General features: G+C 36.6%; 1 protein-coding gene across 3 annotated transcripts in view; it reads left to right on the forward strand.

Moving 5' to 3' along the window:
- ZNF608 (zinc finger protein 608) overlaps positions 1 to 21197 on the forward strand; it is an 84761-nt gene extending 63564 nt beyond the window's left edge. The window contains exons 4-10 of one of the 3 annotated variants that reach the window (XM_083151573.1): positions 5412 to 5499; positions 5630 to 8066; positions 11433 to 11841; positions 13760 to 13935; positions 15642 to 15795; positions 19137 to 19218; positions 20962 to 21197. In XM_083151573.1, coding sequence (XP_083007699.1) covers positions 5412 to 5499; positions 5630 to 8066; positions 11433 to 11841; positions 13760 to 13935; positions 15642 to 15795; positions 19137 to 19218; positions 20962 to 20968 — 3353 coding nt within the window. In that variant the 3' untranslated portion in view covers positions 20969 to 21197. Of the gene's footprint in view, positions 1 to 5411; positions 5500 to 5629; positions 8067 to 11432; positions 11842 to 13759; positions 13936 to 15641; positions 15796 to 19136; positions 19223 to 20961 lie in introns of those variants that run through there. The other 2 variants (XM_083151575.1, XM_083151574.1) reach the window with 2 other exon arrangements.
- Positions 21198 to 21606: the final 409 nt, after the last annotated feature.

Genomic DNA, 21606 nt, shown 5'->3' on the forward strand with positions numbered 1-21606 from the left:
TCATTGCCTGCCTTTTTAGGTTATAAATAGCTATTTACAATATTATGGAGAATGATATGGTTTAGCCTATTCATTGCTTAAGGAGATGTAATTAATAAATGTTGAATAAAGTCTATCCTTCCTAGCCACCTACAGTGCAAATCTATCTAAACCAGCAATTTCTAGCCCTAAGCCCTCTATGCTTAGTACATTAACACCAGAGCAATGTGTCTCAAAGGTTTATGACTGTAGTAGCAGCAGCTCACTAGGGCATAAAGTGTGTCATTATACTTCTCTTTGTCAGCTCTGCCCTATCTCCTGAGCTCCATTGCAGTACATTATTTGTTCAGATAAAGCTCTATGTTCAGGGTGACTAATCACAGCACTGTGTTCCAGATGGTTTGATTACAGGATGTGGTTAAAATGACTCTTCAAACATTTGGCTCAGCAGTAGGGCTCTTTAAAAAAAGGAAAAAAAAATGACACTTCCAGGTCACCTGGCATCTTTAGCGCGTTACATGGGTTTCCAGTCACCTCTTAAAATATATATATTTTTATTATTTGTTATAATTTAATTATAGGTGGTATTTTAGTTGCTATTGTAGAAAATGCTTTTCTTAAAAAGAAAGTAAAAGTAATACGTACAGTACAAGTTCCTTTTTAAATAAAATATCTGTTATCACCACCGTTTGCATTATAAGGATTTATCCCTCCTAAAAATCATAATGGAAGCCCCCTTTTATTTCTGCACCATATAAACGTACCCCTTATTCGTTTATATGCTATCAGAAAACGTGGCAATTTCTAACATTTCATTTTGTATAAAAGCGAATATACTGCTTAACATTTAGTGGGTCACACTGAACAGAGGGATGTTGTGCAATATTGTAATTTCAGATACTGTAAAAAGTGTATAATATAATTTTATTCATTAGCATTGAAAATGGTTGTTTGTGCAGAATTCGCTATTGCTATGTGTTCTGATCTCTGTGTAATCATAAATCATATTGGCAAAGTGCCTTAGAAGGAAGAAAAGGTTAATTTGATGTATTTGCCAGCAAGGTTTGCTATTGATCAATCATTGGCCCTCCTCCACTTGTGCTTAGTTATTTATTAGTTATTGTGGAAATTGAGATTCTGAACATTGTTTGTGTGATAGAGAAAGAAATGGCATAACGTGCAGCTACAGAAAAGGAAGGATATCTGGCTTAATTTGTATGTGATTTACATCCATTACCTAAGGAGATTATCAGACTGTGATACTCTTAATAATATCTATGATAAAATACTCTGAATTTACAAATGAGCGTTTCAGAATGTAAATGTAAAACATTCTTGTAAATGGTTGCCAGCATTTTTATGCACATAGTAAATGTCTTTTTTTCTTCTTCTATCTATAATTTAGCATATGACTGCATTCTGTAGTGTGCATGGTTTCCTATTATTGAAAGAAAGCAGGATTAATGTTAAATTCTAGATGTAGTATTTTGCAAAGTATATAACCAGAAAACTCAGTCTGGGGAATAGAAGTAATTTGTACAAACAAATATGTTTAGATTTTTCTAAAGGGTATCTAAATTGTGAATGTATTCAGATTGGTATTTGAACAGCACTGTAGGGAATCATTTAAATTGCTGGCGTTTCACCTCTGCAGAGCTTTGTTAATGCAAGCAGCACAGTGTTTGATTTACAAAGTAGAGAAGCATTAGTCAAGCAATCATCATTGTTTGGGCTGCTCCTGTGTGACATAGATATGCATTTATAGTTTTTCACACCCAAGTTCCCCTTTTTGTCCTTCGCCAAGGACTTTCAGTCCTCTAAGCTTAAAACACAAGTTTATCCAATAGGAAAATAAATCTGTTTTATTTATGGGTAACATTTCTTACCCCTTTAAAAAATTCTTAGCAATCTAACTGTTTCAATGATAAAGAAACAAAGCGATCAAAAGAGTTATAGAGTAGAAGGGAGAAAAGAGGAAAAAGAAAGTATGTAATACCAAAAATAAAAAATAATAAAATTACTGTAGCCATTGTTTACGCTCTTTTGTGTAAGTGCAAATGTCCTTTCAATAGCCTTGAGCCCAGGAAAACAACTTATGACGCTAATATCTAACTGACCCTTACTGTGTTAAGCAGGGATCTTGTATCAGCGTCTTCTCCCTTTGCTGTTCGGGTCCCATGCAGCGACTTCCGGTAGCGGGGATTGGCGTCTTAGCGACTTGGATGATAAGACCTTGTTTGCATTCTCCACCAACGCATTTGTGCCTAGGCACTTAGTCATGGATCCACGAAACGCGTTGAAGGAGACTGCAAACAAGGTCTTATCATTCAAGCTGCCAAGACGCCACAACCGGAAACACGATCCCTGTTACCGGAAGTCACCGCATGGGACCCAAACAGCAAAGAGAGAAGACGCTGATACAAGATCCCCGCTTAACACAGTAAGGGTCAGTTCGATATTAGCGTCATAAGTTGTTTTCCTGGGCTCAAGGCTATTGAAAGGACATTTGCACTTACACAAAAGAGCGTAAACAATGGCTACAGTAATTTTATTATTTTTTTATTTTTGGTATTGCATACTTTCTTTTTCCTCTTTTCTCCCTTCTACTCTATAACTCTTTTGAGCGCTTTGTTTCTTTATCATTGAAATAGATTCCACCACCCCTAACAGAGCTGCCTATGCTAAAATAATTATTCCAAGGCGCTGCAAACAAGCAATTTTTATTTTATTTTAGTAATCTAACTGTAGTCTTTGGTAATCTCAGTGCAAGCTATTGTTTATTTAATCAACGATTAATAAATCTGCTTTTATTATATATCTTTATACATATACCTACTCAGAGGCTGACATATAAAAGATTTAATAAATACTAAAAGCATATTAGACTTGAATGCAAAAAGAATTTTCAATCATGATCACCATTCACTTCAACTAAGTATTTTCCATCTGTATTTGCGAACGTCACTCTTCCCAACAAATGAAGACACCATTATTTTTTTAGGTTTATTGACCATTTAGCAGTATAGCATTCCTATAGCTCTTTTCCTTATGTTTAGCCATTCATTGAGACATTATGGTATATTGGTTTGTAAATGTGTCTTGTAAAGATGCAAAAATTTCTAAATAAGTCTATTTTGCATAATATACTCAGTTTTTTTAAACAAAAAGTATAAGCCATTTTGACCAAATCTTAATTTTTCTTTATTTGTTCATTGTATTTTAGCATACACATCATGATCTATATATTTAAAACATAATATATAAAATGAAAAAAAAAAAAAAAAATATATATATATATATATATATATATATATATATATATATTTGTGTTGTTCACAATGAATTGTTTGCAGCAATCATTGACCAATCTCTCATTGGCTTATGTTGAGAATGTTGAGCCCTCAGGGAAAAGGAAATAATAAAAGCCTTTTACTGAGGATTCAGTTTAAGTATTTCTGCAAGCTTTCTGGTTTTTATTAGTCTTTGAATGGTGTGCTTGTGTCTTTTATGTTTTCTTTCAAGAGGTTTTCATTATACATATGTGCTAGATCAGAGGCTTTGTAACACAGAAATCGAGTTTACTGTATCTATAGTTAAAATGAATAAAATGTATTCTATGCTATAAATATGAAGGGGTAGTAGGAAGGAGAAGCCAAAAAAGGGGTACTGCCTTCATGCATATTTGCATGGGAAGCACATTTTGCAGATGTTTTATTACCACATTTTCAGCTAATAGATGTATGCTAATGGATACATGTGTTTTTGGATGAAATCATTTGGTCCTAACCCATGCTATAACTTATACCCCTTTTACACCGCATCAAAACCCCGGGTCTTCGGCGGGTCAGACCCGGCTCAGAGGAGGTGTAAATGTGTCATGCCGTGTTCCTTTAAACAGGATTCTACCCAGGTCCTGACCTGGGTAGAACAAGGCTAGGACCTGGGTAGAGGGTGGTGTAAATGGGTACGCTGGGCTGGATGACGCGGCTCCCATTTACATCAATGGGTTACATACAACCTGTGGACGGCAGCGTCCGCAGGTTGGACGGGGGGGGGCGCTGCTGTCTGCTATACTCTGCAGACAGCAGCGGCGGCAGCGGAGGAGGTGAATGGATGCCTGTGTGCAGCATCCATTCACCTCCCGGACGATGGCTGATGTGTGCATGGGGGCTGGGGGTAGCCAAGCAGCTTACCTTGGTGCTGGGCTGCCCCCAGCACGGCGATCGGTGTATCCGGTGCTTCTTGGAGATGATGTCATCTCCATGCGCCGCCTCCGTCTACACTGCGGGTGGACACCGCAGTGTAAATGGAGTAAATCCCAGATCTGACCAGCTTTGATCCTTCCAAATGCTGGGTCGGATCCGGGATTGTTGGTGTAAAAGGGGTATAAAGGATTATTTCCTTGGAGTCCAACACCCCTTGCACTGTCAATGCCCCCAGAGAATTTGGGCCCCCTGTAAAGGAGTCCTGATTGGAGGAAGGCTGCAAACAGTCAATATATACCCACTTTCCCAGAGACTCATGATTTTATTTATGTAGTCACCCCTCCGTTCCCAGAAGAGTGGATACACCTCCCGTGTTCCACATGCTTTCTAGTAAAGCAGGCGGGATAGGCATATAATGCTGGGAATCGCTGGTCAAAATGGAGGGCAGGGCTAAAATTATGTGGTGAGACCTAATGATGTGGGTGCCCCCACAAATTATTGGTTGGGATCCAATGCACTGTTAAAAAAAAAAAAAAGGTACCTTCTGATTTCAACAGCTTCCAAATATTACAAAAAGCTTTTTGCAACAAAACAAACATTTTAAAAGTGGCAAATGAAGGACTGCATGAAAAGATGATAATTACTGAACAAGAACAAAAGTCCTGAAAGGAGAAAAGATGGATTTGTGTCCACAAGAGAAACCTTTTTAAAAGTGCGAGGGAAAATAATCTCCTTATAACGTGCATTAAGAGCATAACACTTCTTTTTTTTTTTTACAACTTTAGAAAGAAATGCAAGTGTTTATATCCTTGTTGCACAATGATGTAATTTAATCACACACCCACTATAATGTATCCTGAGAGCAGTGTGATTTGTGTGTGGGCTAAACTACCTATATAAAAAAAAATTCCTTTCCCCTGCTGTGCGAAGAGCAAAAGATCAAAAAAGATTTTGCTTTTGGCTGTAAAGTGAGAGCAATTATGAATAATATTAGTAACGTTAAAAGGTAGTATACAACAGTAGGATATGGCAAACACAATTTCCTGCTGTCAATTCTATCTTAATTGTGCATACATATACACAATTTCCTGTGGGAGTCCAGTAAAACCAAAAATAAAGAAAGCAAGCCAACCACAGCTATTAATAATATATTCAACTGAATCTCTGTATGTGCTCATAAACTGCCAAAAACACAAAAATTGAATATCATTTTCTTTCCGCTTGCAGGTGTCTTGGTTGTGAATGTCACATGGAGGAATAAAACATACGTTGGTACTTTATTGGATTGCACAAAACATGATTGGGCTCCCCCAAGGTAAGTGACTTCAGAAAATGCCTAGTAGTGCACAAACTACTAATCTATATCTGAGCATGCTTAAATATCTTATTATAAACAGAATAAAGTTATTGTATAATCTAAAAAATATATATATATTTTTCTACAGGTTTTGTGATTCACCTACAAGTGACCTTGAAATGCGTGGTGGTCGTGGCAGAGGAAAGAGGGCAAGGTCCACAGCAACAGCAACAGTGGTTGCTCCAGGCAGTGATACAAATTTTACAGAATCAAGAGGACTTCAAAACAAAAACAGAGGTGGTGCAAACGGGAAAGGGAGACGTGGAAGTTTTAATACAAGTGGGCGCCGGACACCCCCAAACTGTGCTATTGAGGATGTTAAAGCAAGTCCTTCACCTGTTGGTAAAAGAAAAAATAGGCCTCAAATGGAGCTAGATCTGAATTCCAGCTCAGAGGACAATAAATCAGGGAAAAGGATTCGTACTAACTCTCGAAGCATGCCAACAACTCCACAGGGAAAAAATGATACTACTTTTTTGGACCAAGGCTGCTCTTCACCAGTCTTAATAGACTGTCCACATCCAAACTGCAACAAAAAGTACAAGCACATCAATGGACTACGGTATCACCAGGCACATGCACATTTGGATTCAGAAAACAAACTGGATTTTGAGCAAGACAGCGAGGACAAAGTTTCGGACTGTGAAGAAGCACTAAGCAATGTAGCACTTGAATGCAATGAATCAAGCACAAGTTTGGATCAAATGAAAGCGCCCATGTCTCCTGGTTCACAGAGTGCCCCTGGGACCCCAAAGGGGAAAAGAGAATTGGCAAACAATTGTCCAAATCAAATTAGTAATACAAAAAATGGCAAAAATTCTGGAAAAAAGAAAGGTTTAAACGTGGAACTTAATAGCCTTCCTGTGATTTCTAATATGTCAGTTACACTGGACAATTGTGCAGTATTAGATGGCAGTGTAACAGTAGAAATGCCAAAGCTGGAAGCAGAAGGAATAATTGATAAAAAAAATGAAAAGGGTAAAAAAACCAACAACTGTAAGGTTGACAAAAATATTTCTAAACTGAAATCCGCTCGGCCAATTGCTCCAGCTCCAACTCCCGCTCCCGCTCCCACTCCCCCTCAGTTAATAGCTATACCTAATGCAGCTTTTACAAACACTACAACAGGCACAATATCAGGATTACCTTCTTTAACAACTACTATTGGTCAGTCCACACCAAAGAGCCCCCCTTTAAAACCTATTCAACCAAAGCCTACAATTATGGGAGAGCCAAGCACTGTAAATCCTTCGCTCACTTCACTCAAGGACAAAAAGAAAAAGGAAAAAAAAAAGCTAAAGGAGAAAGAAAGTAGAGATGATTTAAGCCCTAAAGCAGACAAAGGGTGTAAAGTAGAGGATTTAAAAGGATCTGGGAAGGATTTAGCTGGGCATTTTTTAAAAGAACATCTTAAGTGTGAATCTTTAACTAACGGACTGACAGAAACTTCAGAAAGCAGAATGGCTAGTATCAAAGCTGAGGCAGACAAGGTCTATACGTTTACAGACAATGCACCAAGCCCATCTATAGGAAGTGCCTCTAGGGTCGAATGCACCACTGTGATAAATGGACAATCTTCTATTTCACCATTGCATGTTTTGACACAAAATGGTGGAGACAGTTCTGCTACTAAAACAAACAGTCCTGCATACTCTGATATTTCAGATGCTGCTGATGATGGTGGCTCTGATAGCAGATCAGAGGGTATGAGGTCAAAGGCTAGCTCTCCATCAGATATTATATGTAATAAAGACAATATTGTTAAGGGCCACTCTACACCCATTTCACAATCATCTCAAGTAAAAGAATCTCATTCTCCATATTACCATGGTTATGACCCTTATTATTCACCAACCTATGTAAACCCTGGACAGATTAGCACTCCTGTAACTAGTAATAGTAGCACCTCTCAGGGTGGGAAAAGCAAACAAGAAGCAGAGGAAGACTTAGAAAAGAAAGATAAAACTGAAATCTTGGATTGTAAAAAGACTGAAGTAAACTCCAATAGTTTTCCACCTCAACATCAATCTGTTATCACTCAGCGACATCCTGCACTAGCCCAGTCACTTTACTATGGACAGTATACATATGGACTTTATATGGATCAAAAGTCTTTAATTGCCTCAAACCCTGCCTACAGACAACAGTATGAGAAGTATTATGAAGATCAGAAAATAGCTGAGCAAAAAATGGCACAAACTGGAAGAGAATGTGAAAGGAAAATGGACAATCCAATAAAGGAACTTGGGAAAGAGGATAGCAAGCTTAAAAATATACCATCCGCTACCATTTCAAAAGCACCATCCACTCCAGAGCCTGGTAAGATGAATCTGAAAATTGGTGTTGTCAATAAAACAGAAGAGACTGTGAAAACCCAGATGTTGACGAATCAACAAGTACAGTGTGATAGCTTCAAGGCAAAACAAATGGAGAACCATCAGCTAATAAAAGAGGCTGTGGAAATGAAATCTGTAATGGACTCTATGAAACAGACTGGAGTGGATCCCACTGCAAGATTTAAACAGGTAAGCGTTATTTAGCAATTTGTGTTTAAACTATTACTTAACATTAATACTCTTGTACTGTTGCTGCCTTTTATGATGGACTGACCATATTGAGGTTACCTAAGGCCTGACCCAAATGTGAATCTTGTTCTGTATTTGTAACTCTAAAAATGTATTTTATGAATCTTGAGATGTAATTTAATCTCTGCTACTAGTCATCGTCATCCGTTTTGGGCAATATTATTATTGGCAACTTTAAATTTTAAGTACAATGTCAACCTGCACAATATCTTTAGACATTTTTCAACTTTGTGGATATCCTATTAAATTATTCAGATGATACAGTTATGCCCTCCAATTTTTTTTCTACTAGAATGTAGTAATGCCAAAAGATTAACTAAAAAAAGTTTTAAAGGAAACCTTAAATCTATATAGTTGCCTACTCTTTGGCAACAATGACCACCTCTAAATAGCAGTAAGATTATTGCATCTGTTTTCTGGTAGTTTCTACTGTACTTCCTCTGCAATGTTTTGAAGCTCTTGAATGATTGCATGATTCTGTTTCCCAATAGCAGATTTTATTCCTCTCCAAAGATATTCAGTCTATTTTTTCTTTTTAGCCATTATTTTGAGATTTTGGTTGACTGTTTTAGTCTTACATATTGGGTGACCCATGATCTTGAACAAACCTAGTATTCTTACACTTTGTAACAAATTTTGCCCCACAATTCTTTCGTAATTCTCTGATTTCATGATTCCTTCAATAAATATGTGAAGATCTCCAGTACCAGAAGTAGCATAGCATCCCCTTAGAATATCGATTATTCACCATGTTTAACCATAGGTAAAACTATTTTTTTAAAGAAACATTCCATTTTTTTTTTAATGTGTTGTGAGTACACGCACAACACCATGACATCTTAAAAGAAGGAATCCCTGGTTTTATTCCACATTCTTGTTGCTTGTGGTCTTTATCTAAGTAACCTGAACCAATGCAGTAAATCACACACAACAGGAGATATAAGGAGGTGATTCAGAGGCGTTAAGTCTGCCTAGCATCAAGCTTCTCCATGAACATTCATTAATCTTAATTTATTTCCCATTATTGAACAACTTCTGACTGTTAAATCATTTTCAGCTAATGTAGAAATACACTTTTCTTCTGTTTGTTTAGTTTATTCGCAGCTTCGAAACAGACAGGGATATGAAAAGACATCTAGACTATTGTTTTTATTCAAAAATGTCCCCATAATGTTAGAAAGCTTTAAAACATGGTTGATCAAGCTTCTAATACATAGCAATGTTTCACAATATTATTATAACATATGGTATCGTTTTTTTTTCTTTCATTAATACGTTAATGCAAACAAAGTTGGTTTAAATCAAAATAAGTGGGTTTTTTCTTACACTGTTTTTTTTCCATCCCTGCTTAAAAGCTTCCTTTTGTCACCTTGAAACAAATCATTGGTATACATTGACTTCTGTTTTGGATTTGTCTGGCGACAGAACATTTGCCCAGAAGGATTGTGATTTGTCAGTAGTACTGATGTAGCATTGTGGCATGAATAGCTTGACTAGTGTGCCTCCGAATGAGATGCATCTGTGATCATTATCACTAGTTGTAGCCTGGCAAATACTGCAGCATGCTACAAAATGTATACCCATGTGTACGCATCACAGTTAAGATGGATGTGGCTATATCTGTATGTTTTGGCAAAGATCAGTTTTTCCCTTTTGATTTATTTTTCTCCAGAAGTGGGGTATTCCTTGGCCTGCATCCATAAATACTTTGTTGGCTTTGTGTAGAGTGTACAATTTGTAATCCTCACTACAGATTATTCCAGGTCAGCCTTCAGCTGTTTGGAGATTTTATGGGTTTTTTTCTACAATTATTGACCTTTGAAAACTTTTATTTATTAACCATTTCTTCTATAGCACTAGATAGTTAAAGACAGTCAAAAAGGTAGGATGGCTCTTCTCCCAAGTTTACAATTCTCATCTGTTTTCCATCATGTCCATGCTCAAAGTCTTTGAAGATGGACATTCAAAGGTCTTGTATTTATTTATTAACAGTTTCTTATATAGCGCAGCATATTCCGTTGCACTTTACAAAGGAGACAGTGATACAACAAACAGGGTATTTACAGATAGTCAAAATTTGGTGGTGATGGCTCTTCTGTTGCTCATAGACAGCTCTCATGTCTTCACCATTGTTATTAACGAATTAAAAGGGACCATCATGACCAGAACCCAAAGTACTTGAAGCAGCTTCTGATTCCCTACTGCCCATCTATATTACTGAGATCTGCAGATGATGGACTACTAATTATACCTAGAATCTTCCTGATCTCATCTAGGGGTCGAGCTTTCAACTTTGTGGCACTGACTCTAGAATTATCTTCCCTGCACATTGCAAGTTGCACCCACTCTGGATTCCTTCAAAAATAGACTCAAGACTTTCCTGTTCTCTCAAGCGTTCAACTAATATCCACTCTATAGCTTGCTTTGTTTTTTTGTGCTGTAAAGGAAAATGTAAAGCACTTTGAGCCCTGATGGGAGAAAAGTGTTATATAAATAACATTATTATTATTATTTTTTAAAATTAAAACTATCATGCATAGATCAGCTCATGTGAACAACGATTTCTAATCTAGCTTTTTTCTTCAAATTGATTGCAATTGCTCAAAAGGGAACCAATATTTGCCATTATTTACATTAATTTATATAGCACATACATACATACATACATACATACATACATACATACATACATACATACTCCTCAGCCCTTTTTACAGAGAATATTTTGTCATTCACATCAATTCTTGCCCCATTGGAGCTTACCACATGTATACACACACAATCATGCTAGGGGTCCTTTTTGTAAGGAGCCAATTAACCTGGCAGTATATTTTTTGTTTGTGGGAGGAAAAGGGAGAACCCAGAGGAAACCCACGCAAGCACGGGGAGAATACACAAACTCCGCACAGTTAGGGCCATGGTGGGAATTGAATCCATGAGCTCATTGCTGTGAGGAGGTAATGCTAACCATTTCACCTTGCAAGCTAGATTGCTATGACAATCTTTACATTTTTATATTTATTCCTCTGATCGCTCCTTCCAATTGTTAATGTTTTATCCTTAACTGTCTGATGCCAAACATAAGTGTATATATAGACTAAATCTGTTTCACTACATTGCTTTTGTTCAGGAAATATTGAATAGGATGTATGTAAAGTTCATGGGTGCCAGGAATGCTGGGCAGAACAGTGTATAGTTTGAAGTTTCACAAATATTACACTCAAAGATGTCTGTCATATATTCCATGCTGCATTCTAATCTACAGTGGAAATCCAGTCTAATTTAAACACATCTTCTTTTCTAAAGGACTCTGATTCACGATCATGGCATCATTATCTTTACCAATCCAAGTATCTTGAGCAGCAAAAATCTGAAGAAATAGAGCGAGAGAAGAAAGTAAAAGAGGAAAGCTCAAGAAAAACACCCAATAAAGAGACTGTATTACCAGTTCCATTATCTGTCACCAAAGAGGAGACCAAAGAGGTCAAGCGTACAGAATCTCAGTCAGTAGAAGAAAACAAAAATAAAAATGATGACCGGAAAACTCCTGTAAATTGGAAGGATTCAAGAAATGCAAGAGTTGCAGTTTCCTCACCTATGAGTCAGCATCAATCATATATTCAATATTTGCATGCCTACCCATATACACAGATGTATGACCCAAATCATCCAGCATATCGGGCAGTATCTCCAGTATTAATGCATAGTTATCCAGGTAAGTCTTTTAATTGTGTGAAAAGAACTGAATCCCATTGTGATGATAGCAATAGTCAAAATGGGTAGCTTTAAAAAACTTAAGTATTCCCAAACCGGTCTAGGCGTAAAGTTTTTTTTTTTTTTTTTGTGTGTTTGTTTGCTTAGAATGTTTGCTATTGATTTTATATTTATTTATTTATTATACATAAAACCTATATAGCAAAAAAAATTCTAAGAACACTTATTAATCTAGAGTAAAATAATAATTATTTGTTCATGTATACAGATAGTTTTGCATTATTTGAATTACATTCTAATGAACAGAATGCCAACTGAGTCTTCTATTTTACAACAGCCAGAGCTATTTATATGTTTAACAAGCTAGAAGTGCCAAATGAAATTAAACTTTCGAGATTGAAATCGAGATTGAAATCTGTAGACCAAGATTGAAAGCATTGCAACAATTCTTGACTAATATGTTTCTTATTGCAACAAGGGAAAAATAATATAAATAGTAAAAAAAAAATGTCACGTTAATCAAAATTCCCATGAAAAAAAAAAAACATTTCCCGCTACTTACTAAGATTTTTCCTTTTTTTTTTGTCTTGCGGCTACTATTATTTATTAATAATTATTTAGATTTTGCAGGGGTTCTTAAACTAATTTGCCCTTGGACCCCATCAGACAATAAAAATGATTACAGGATCCCAGCAAGTTAATGCAGAATATTATTATTATTATTATAATTTTATTTATAAGGCGCCACAAGTGTTTCGCAGCGCCGTACAAAGGAACAATACAGGGAGACAAAACTTGGCATAACATTGAATAAATAACAAAAATACAGTACAAATAAAGAGCACCACAGTTCAATACACATTACAGCTTAAATGTAAGTAGTGAGGACCCAATCAACATACAACTAGAGGCTTGAGGCCAATGATGGAGATGAGTATGAAGATGGTCACTGAGTGTTGGAGTAAAGGAGAGCTGTGAGTGAAATGTGAAGAGAAGTGGGCTTTGACAACAGGAGGGAAGAGGGCCCTACTCGGAGGAGCTTACAATCTAGTAGGAAGGGGAGACAGACAGATTACAAGAGGTGCAAGCGAGGGGGTGGTGGTTAGATAGCAGGATGTAAACAGGCAAGGGGTCGGAGAACCAGCTGGTTTATGCAGTGGAAGGGTACGCTTTGATGAATAGGTGAGTTTTCAGTGCCCGTTTGAAGCTTTGCAAGGTCGGGGAGAGTCTAATGGAGCGAGGGAGTGCGTTCCACTGAAGGGGTGCAGCACGGGCAAAGTCCTGTACTCTAGCATGGGAAGCAGTGATCAGGGTGGAGGAGAGACGACAGTCGTCAGCTGACCGTAGAGGGCGGGAGGGTGTATGAATGGAGAGGAGGTTAGTCGCCACACATGTTTGATCAGCAGACAGCACATGTTTGGCAGCATTGTGAAGGCACAAAATTATGCGAGGAGTCTGAAGTAACAGAAAATTATAATTCTAAGATTCTCCCGTAAGGGAGGCAGCTGATTGCCTGAGAGTGCTCTCTCTCTCAGCCAATCAGAGAACGGCCAGTCATTTCGCAGGTTTTTTTTAAATTCTAATACCCCCCGCTGCCCGTCCTGGCGTCCCGCTGATATGATCACCACCCGCTAGTGCAGCACTCAGCACCCGCCGCCCGCCCCACTGCTCCTCACCTCCAGCTAGCGCAGTGCTCAGCACCCGCCCCACTGCTCCTGAGTGCCCATTCTCAGAATATTTTAATGGGTATAATAGAAATAACTTCCACACCTTTATTCTTCAGGACAATTTTCACAAAGAAAACCATCATTGTGCATTGTTTGAGTATCTGAACTAAAAATCTGATTATTCTAATTGCATTGTAAAAATATTGTACAAAATAATTTGTATTTATTTTTTTCTTACTTTTTTGGGAATAGGAGCTTACCTGTCTCCAGGCTTTCCACATTATTCTGTTTATGGAAAAGTGTCAGGAAGAGATGAATCTGAGAAAGCCAGCACGAGCCCCAGCATTAATTCAAAATCATCTTCTGAATCTAAAGCACTAGATTTACTGCAGCAGCATGCCAATCAGTACCGCACCAAGTCCCCTGCTGTGAGTTTCTTTCTATTTTGTTACTCTGTGATGTTGATAAAGTTTGTGTTGTCCCCCTTACACTGATATATTTTTGTAATTTATATTATAATACTAGTTTTCAATGGAATTTTCCTCAATTGCATTCTTTGAATGCAGTGACTTTTTTTAGCTTTACAAATCAATAGATATCCATGAATGTTTACTTTGGAAAGCATATTCAACACAAATGTCTATTTTACTATGTTTAGGTTATATTTGCTTTGTCATATAAAATTTGAAAAATGTCAGCATATATTTCATGGGAAAATCGATTCGCCAGTCTCTGAAATTTGTCCAAACTTCAAAAGTTTGCCTTCACCAAACATATCTTCAAATCCTTAATAATTCTACAATACTTTTTTTTTATTTTTACATTGTACTTTATAAAAGCACCAAGGGACTTTTATTGCTGTTTTCTAAATTTGTTTTTTTTTTTTTTTATTAATTTTTAGTAATATGGATTTAATTCTGTAGAGAATATATGAAATTTGGCAAAATAGTACGTTTTGATCCATCCCCTAACAGAGAATTGTTAATTGTTATATATTTTGATTAGGGAATTGTCCAAATGTTTCATTTTAATTTTTCATTGTTTTTTTTATCATCATGAACTGTGTATCTTATTTTTTTTATTGTTGCTGGTACGCCACCAAATAGGTCCTATAATTTTGCTTTACACATAACTGTCCATTCTGATGTTATTTAGACAGTTAAGAGGTTTTTTTTCCTAACATTTTTTTAAAAATCAAGTACATTTTTGCTGCAATTCACAACTCAAAATCAAAAAGTTTCCCAGAATAAATTTGAGTAATATTTTACTATAGTAAGCATTTACGGTTATCATTATTACTACCATATAATACCTAATATTTAAAAAGTAGGAATATACTTTGTTGTTTTTAGAACTATTTTAAATATATCTTTGTTTAAAAATATATATATTATGTTCTTTAAATAGATTAAATCTTGAAAACTAATTACCACTACTCAATGAACTGTCAATGATTTACCAGAAAAGATCTAGTCCTGTACATTAACAAATTATTATTGAACTATTGTATAGTAGTATATTTTTGAAATGCCAAAATTCTGTATTTGTAAAAGTATTGTATTGATCTCAAGGTCATTCTACGAGTATCTGAAATAGCCAGGATCTCCAACAGTGGGGGTATTCAACCTTGGCCGATATTTCCAACAGGCAGAAATATTGGCCATCAGTATTTTCTCCTGGCCGTTTGCGGCCAAGACTCACCTGTGCAGATTTGACTTTGTTTAAATTCAAATCTGCATTGTTGAAAATGGCCACTGGATTGTAAAATCCGTGGGTGTTTTTGGTTATCGGTAGATGTTTTTCCCTATCCACAGACTTTCCAATTGTTGGAATTTATTCCAACAATCTGAAAAATGTATCCAACATTGTTTAAATGTCTATTCGACCTATTATTGTTGGAAATGGACAATATTTCCATCCGTTGGAAGTTTCAGTCAGGATTGAATACCTCCATAGAGGTAACTTAAAATTTGGGTGTCTGAAACAAAATTGTGTGTATTTTGCACTTGCTTAAGATAACTCTTTATTAGCATGAATGTTAAAAATCTAGACTTTATGTAAGGTGGTGCATTTAAAGGTTTTTCTGTCAAAACACTCATGTTTATGTTAAATACTTATTGTGTTGGTTTTATAGCTGGCAGAAAAAGCTACAACTGAACGTGAGCGAGAAACTGAAAGAGAGCGAGATCGTCACTCCCCTTTTAGTCAGCGGCATCTGCATACGCATCACCATACGCATGTTGGGATGGGATATCCTCTGATTCCTGGACAGTATGACCCATTTCAAGGTTAGTATCCTTTATCTACTAAATATGTGTTTATTCACATTTCATTGCTTTTAGTTACTGGTTGGTTAACTCTGTAATGTGTCTCTTGGCAGTTATTTCTGCTTAGTGTTTTTATTTGACCAGAATCTAATACTGAGTGGTTTCTGTTGTCCTTTTTAAATGCAATGAGCTGATATTTGCTCCATTCTAAAAGGTTATTGCTTTCTTATTGTTTATTCACAAAACAAAGCAAGATCATACAAAGTCTAATCATTTGTATGCAAGTCAGCAATTGCGCACAAAACAGAGTAAATTGCCAGTTTAATGACTTGGGGACATCCAGCAGCATCTGTATCACATTATCTTGGCTGTGTGATATTTATTTGTTTTAAGACATAATTTAGCAAAGCCTTTCTCTGTTCACAAAGATACCTACAAATACTGTGTGCCAAATATTAACTACTAAAGTAAATTCAAATTTGCATCAATAACACCTTTGCGATACAATATTCTTTTGAAGAGTGCATATTACACTTTCCACATAAGAATGAATCATTTGCCATTAGTCCACTGGCGTTTATAGTCTAAATTCCCTGACACATACATATTTTTGCCAGAAGCCAAATAACCTCTCTGTATATATTTTGGTTTGTTGGAGGAAACTGAAGTTCTCATAGGAAATGCTGACATCAAACGTGGAGAATATTTAAATACCCACAAAAATGGTACCGCAGTCAAACTAATTTCACCAAGTGTGAGAGGCAGCAATACTGACCACCTAGCCACATTTCATGCGTCATTGAATATAGTTTATATAGACATATAGATCTATCTCAGAAATATGTGGCATTCAAAGTGACAGGGACTGGTTTCCAATAATGCTAAAGTGCCAAGCAATAGTTAGGCAATGAGGCAGCACTCTGCAGACTTACAAAGAATAGCATTTAATGTCCAACAGTTTCGGGGTTACCCCCATCATCAGGGGCAGTAGCACCCTCTCCCTGTTGGACAAGAAATTATTTTCTTTGCAAGTCTACAGAGTGCTGCCTCATTGCCTACACATACACACACACACACACACACACAGAACCAGTCAGGTCCATAAATATTGGGACATCGACACAATTCTCATATTTTGGGCTCTGTACACCACCACAATGGATTCGAAATGAAACAAACAAGATGTGCTTTAACTGCAGACTTTCAGCTTTAATTGGAGGGTATTTACATCCAAATGAGGTGATCAGTGTAGGAACAGTTTCTTTATGTGCCTCACACTTTTTAAGGGACCAAAAGTAATTGGACAATCGAATCAAAAACTATTTTATGGACAGGTGTGGGCCATTCCCTCGTTATTTCACCATCAATTAAGCAGAAAAAAGTTGATTCCAGGTGTGACATCTGTATCAGAGAGCATAAACATTAGATGTAGCAAAATCAACTGTTTGGAACATTCTTAGAAAAGAAAAAATGCATCGGAGAGCTCAGCAATTCCAAAAGACCCAGAAGACCACGGAAAACAACTATGGTTGATGACAAAATAATTACTTCCTTGGTGAAGAAAAACCCCTTCACAACAGTTGGCCAGATCAAGAACACTCTCCAGGAGGTAGTTGTATATGTATCAGTCAACAATCAAGAGAAGACTTCACAAGAGTGAATATAGAGGGTTTACCACAAGATGTAAACCATTGGTTAGCTTCAAAAATAGGAAGACCAGATTACAGTTTTCCAAACAACATAAAAAAAGCCTTTACAGTTCTGGAACAGCATCCTATGGACAGATGAGACAAAGTGATGGGAAGAGAAGAGTATGGAGAAGGAAAGGAACTGTTCATGGTCCAAAACATACCACCTCATCAGTGAAGCATGGTGGTGGTAGTGTCATGACATGGGCATGTATGGCTGCCAATGGAACTGGATCCCAAAAGCAGCATGATGGATTCTGAAGTGTGTCGTGCAATATTATCTATTATCTGCTTTTATTCAGTCATAGGCTTCGGAACTCATTGATTGGCACTTCACAGTGCAGATGGACAGTGACCTGAAGAATATTGCAAAAGCAACCAATAAGTGGAATGTTATGCAATGGCCAACTGAATCACCTGACCTGAATACGATTGAGAATGCATTTTATTTGATGAAGACAAAACTGAAGGGTTAATGCCCCCCAAAAAAGCAGGAACTGAAGACATTTGCAGTAGAGACCTAGCAGAGCATCCCCAGAGATGAAACCCAACGTCTGGTGATGTCTATGCATTCCAGACTTCAGGCTGTAATTGACTGCAAAGGATTTGCAACAAAGTATTAAAAAGTGAAAGTTTGATTTATGATTGCTTATTTTGTCCCTTTACTTTTGGTCCCTTAAAAAGCGGGAAGCACATATAGAAACCATTGTAATTCTTCACCGTTCATCTGACTTGGATGTAAATACCTTAAAATTAAAGCTGAAAGTCTGCAATTAAAGCACATCTTGTTTGGTTCATTTCAAATCCATTGTGGTGGTGGTGGTGTATAGAGCCGAGAATATAAGAATTGTGTCAATGTCCCAATATTTATGGAACTAACTGTACTTATTCACATTCAACTACATGCATTACACTTGATTAGTGTAGCTTCATTAATATTCATTAATATTAAAACTATCCATTTCTGCTTCTGAGGAATACAGAGTGCAAGTATAAAGGAGCAACAGAATTTGCTGCACTATGCAAAGGTGTGTACAGACGGTGCAATATGATCGCTGAGCAATTTTGACTTAATATCTCTCAGCAATATATTGCTCAGCGTACTGTTTTCATCAGCGACCAGCGATTTTGGCTGAAAATCGCAAGCTATTCTGTCTTTACCTCATTTTGACTAGAAATCGCTGGTCGCTGGTGCACAGTGCATTGAGCACCAGCGACCAGCAATTTATAGCCACAATCGCAGGATCATGCTCCAGCGACCATTCAAGGCTTTGTGGGAGATTTATCACCCACAACACAAAAAGATATGGAGATATGGTCGTTCAGCGACCATGTAGCCAGCGATAATAGCTTAAATTGCGCCGTTTGTACAGGGCTCTAGAACTGTTATAAAAGAGAACATACTAATTGTATATTATTTATGGCATTTATCCTAAATATTACAGGATTATAAAGAGACATATGTAAAAAGTCTACAATTTAACTACATTATAAAGAACACAAACCCACACTAACTTAAATTAAATGTCACCTATGTATTGCCTCACCTGCCCCATAAAAGTCATTTTTTTTGTTGTTGTGTGACTAGTATTTGTAACAAGTAAAGGGAACAAAGTTTATGATGCATGTGCACTGCATTCAATTGAATGTACTCACACGGGGCTTTTCCTCTAGGGTTGACCTCTGCTACCCTTGTTGCCACTCAGCAGGTGGCTGCTCAGGCATCTGCATCCGGTATGTTTCCTACACAAAGAAGGTAAATAGAGTGTATATTAGTAAACAGCATTGTATTACGCTCTCTCTTTCTGTTTGTCTCTTTTTCTTTCCTCTATCTACACATAGATTTATGATGAAATGGTTGAACGTTTCCGTATTGGTTATTTGTCAAAACAAATATTCAGTGAAGCTACTCGCCCTTTTATATTTTTCTGTAGACATCTAGACAGAGAAGAAATGCATTTTTTTCTCCTATGATCTCCCTATAATCTCCTTATTTCCTTTATTGGAATACCAATGTAAATTTATATTCAGTGGCAATGATGTTTTGTCAAGTAAAACATAACCAGTGATCCCTGTCAAGGACATCTTTATATGCTGCTCTGCAGCTACTAAAGAAGATTGTTCTAAACCTTTATATTTATATATTTTGAGACAAAAGTATTTTATGCTATAGTAATTTTAGACTCTGTTAAGAAATGCTTATCCTATTTAAGATGGCCATACACTACTGTGCAGCAGTGTATGGCTATTATATCCCCCTTGAGCCGCCCGGGAATCTTCCCGGGCAGCAGGATCGCATGTGATACATCATATGTGGTTCTTTCACATGTGATGTATTGCTTGCTACCCTGTTCCCCACCACTAGAAGGGGGGTCCGACCTCCAGATCCCAACTGATGCGCATGGGACCGCGCATCAGATCGGATGTCAAACACACATGCGATTTGGTGATGATTTCCCCCGATTTATCATCCCGATTTGTTGGAATCTGGTGAAATTGGCCCAAATCACAGTAGTTTATAGGGCCCTTTAACTGTTGTTTCTTAACGTTTGTTAGAACTCAAATATATGTTATGGTTTGCTCTCTGCAATGTAAGTTGGATTAAACATAACTGAAGTGGTGTAAGCATTGCCAAAATAGATAAAAAAAAAAATTGGGGGGGGTTCATTTTTTCACAGTTCATTTTGTTTGAACTGCTCTTTTATACTTTTGTGGACCTTTTAGCATCACCCCCTTCTAAGGACATCAGAATTAAATGATCGAACCATTAAAGTGCTTAACTTTACCTACTAGAGCCCTGTTATTGGAAGGTGTCCACCTTCAGACATCTGGGACATTTTGCCTGGGATTTGCTTTCAAACTGTAAAACACATGTCCTAAAGTGAGCTCTGGGAGGACAGAAACCTCCTGTGGAGTAAATCAGTCCTTCTCCTTGGTCCTGTAGGAAACAAAACAGTATCTGTAATATTATATGTGGATACATATAGATTAAAACAGTGGCATATGCCAAATAAGTTCACACTTTTACAGTTTGTTCAAGTACTATAGTAACTTTGGGGAAAAAAAGAAAGTCCCTTGATGACTTAAAACCATGACTAACTTTGTCTACTGAAATGACAGATGAAACATTTCAAACTACCCTGAACTGTTTGATCCTGTATGGTCTTAGAACTCTCTCACTTGGATTTACAAGAAATGACAGGTTACATTGCACACATTGTATAAAGGGTGGGAACAGATCCAACCATGGAACTCTATCTGCCTGCAGCTATGACTAGGCAAAGAGCACTCATGAGACTGCAGGGAATGTATTTTTCAACTTTCAAGTACTTTCTGTGTAATTCAACACAAGTTATATGCTGTTGATAAAGACTTTGTGATGTGACTATAAAAATATCCAGATTCGGTTGTACATTTTACATACTGTATGGCACAAATGTGTCTTGAATCTAAGATTTTAATGTAACTAACGTTTTTTTTTTCTCTCTTTTTGTTTCAGGGAATGAATACATTGAAAATGTACATTAGATCATGTGACTGGATCACATGGGAGATTGATTTATTACAGACATCAGTTCCATGGTGTTTATATAAGAATGCCTAAGTGGCAGGCAAACAGTCATTTCATTCGTTTTTTCACTTTGTAAATTCCAGATTTTTTTTAAACAGAGTAACCTGTACTTGTAATTAGATGTATGTGTGCAGCGCCTGTGTATATGTATGTGTGTGTATATCTATCTATATCTATATATATATATATATATATATATATATATATATATATATATATATATATATATAGATCTATATATATATATAGATCTATATATCTATATATAGATCTATATATATATATATATAGATCTATATATATAGATATATATATAGATATATATCTATATATATACACATACTGTACACATCTTTATGTTTGTATATTAACATGCACACAAATATATCTATATATATTTAAATATATATATATTCTTTACTTTTTTTGTATTGGTAACCAGGCTCGCACACTTGTAGGGTCTGCTGCTAAACTGCACCCCGCCCATTTAAAATGTATTTGTCATGTTGAATAGTGTTTACTACAAATGGCTGTTGATTTTTTTCCCCTAAAAATGTAAATAATGTTATGTAT

This window comes from Crinia signifera, chromosome 1 (genome assembly GCF_055691185.1).
Source record: "Crinia signifera chromosome 1, ASM5569118v1, whole genome shotgun sequence".
NCBI lineage: Eukaryota > Metazoa > Chordata > Amphibia > Anura > Myobatrachidae > Crinia > Crinia signifera.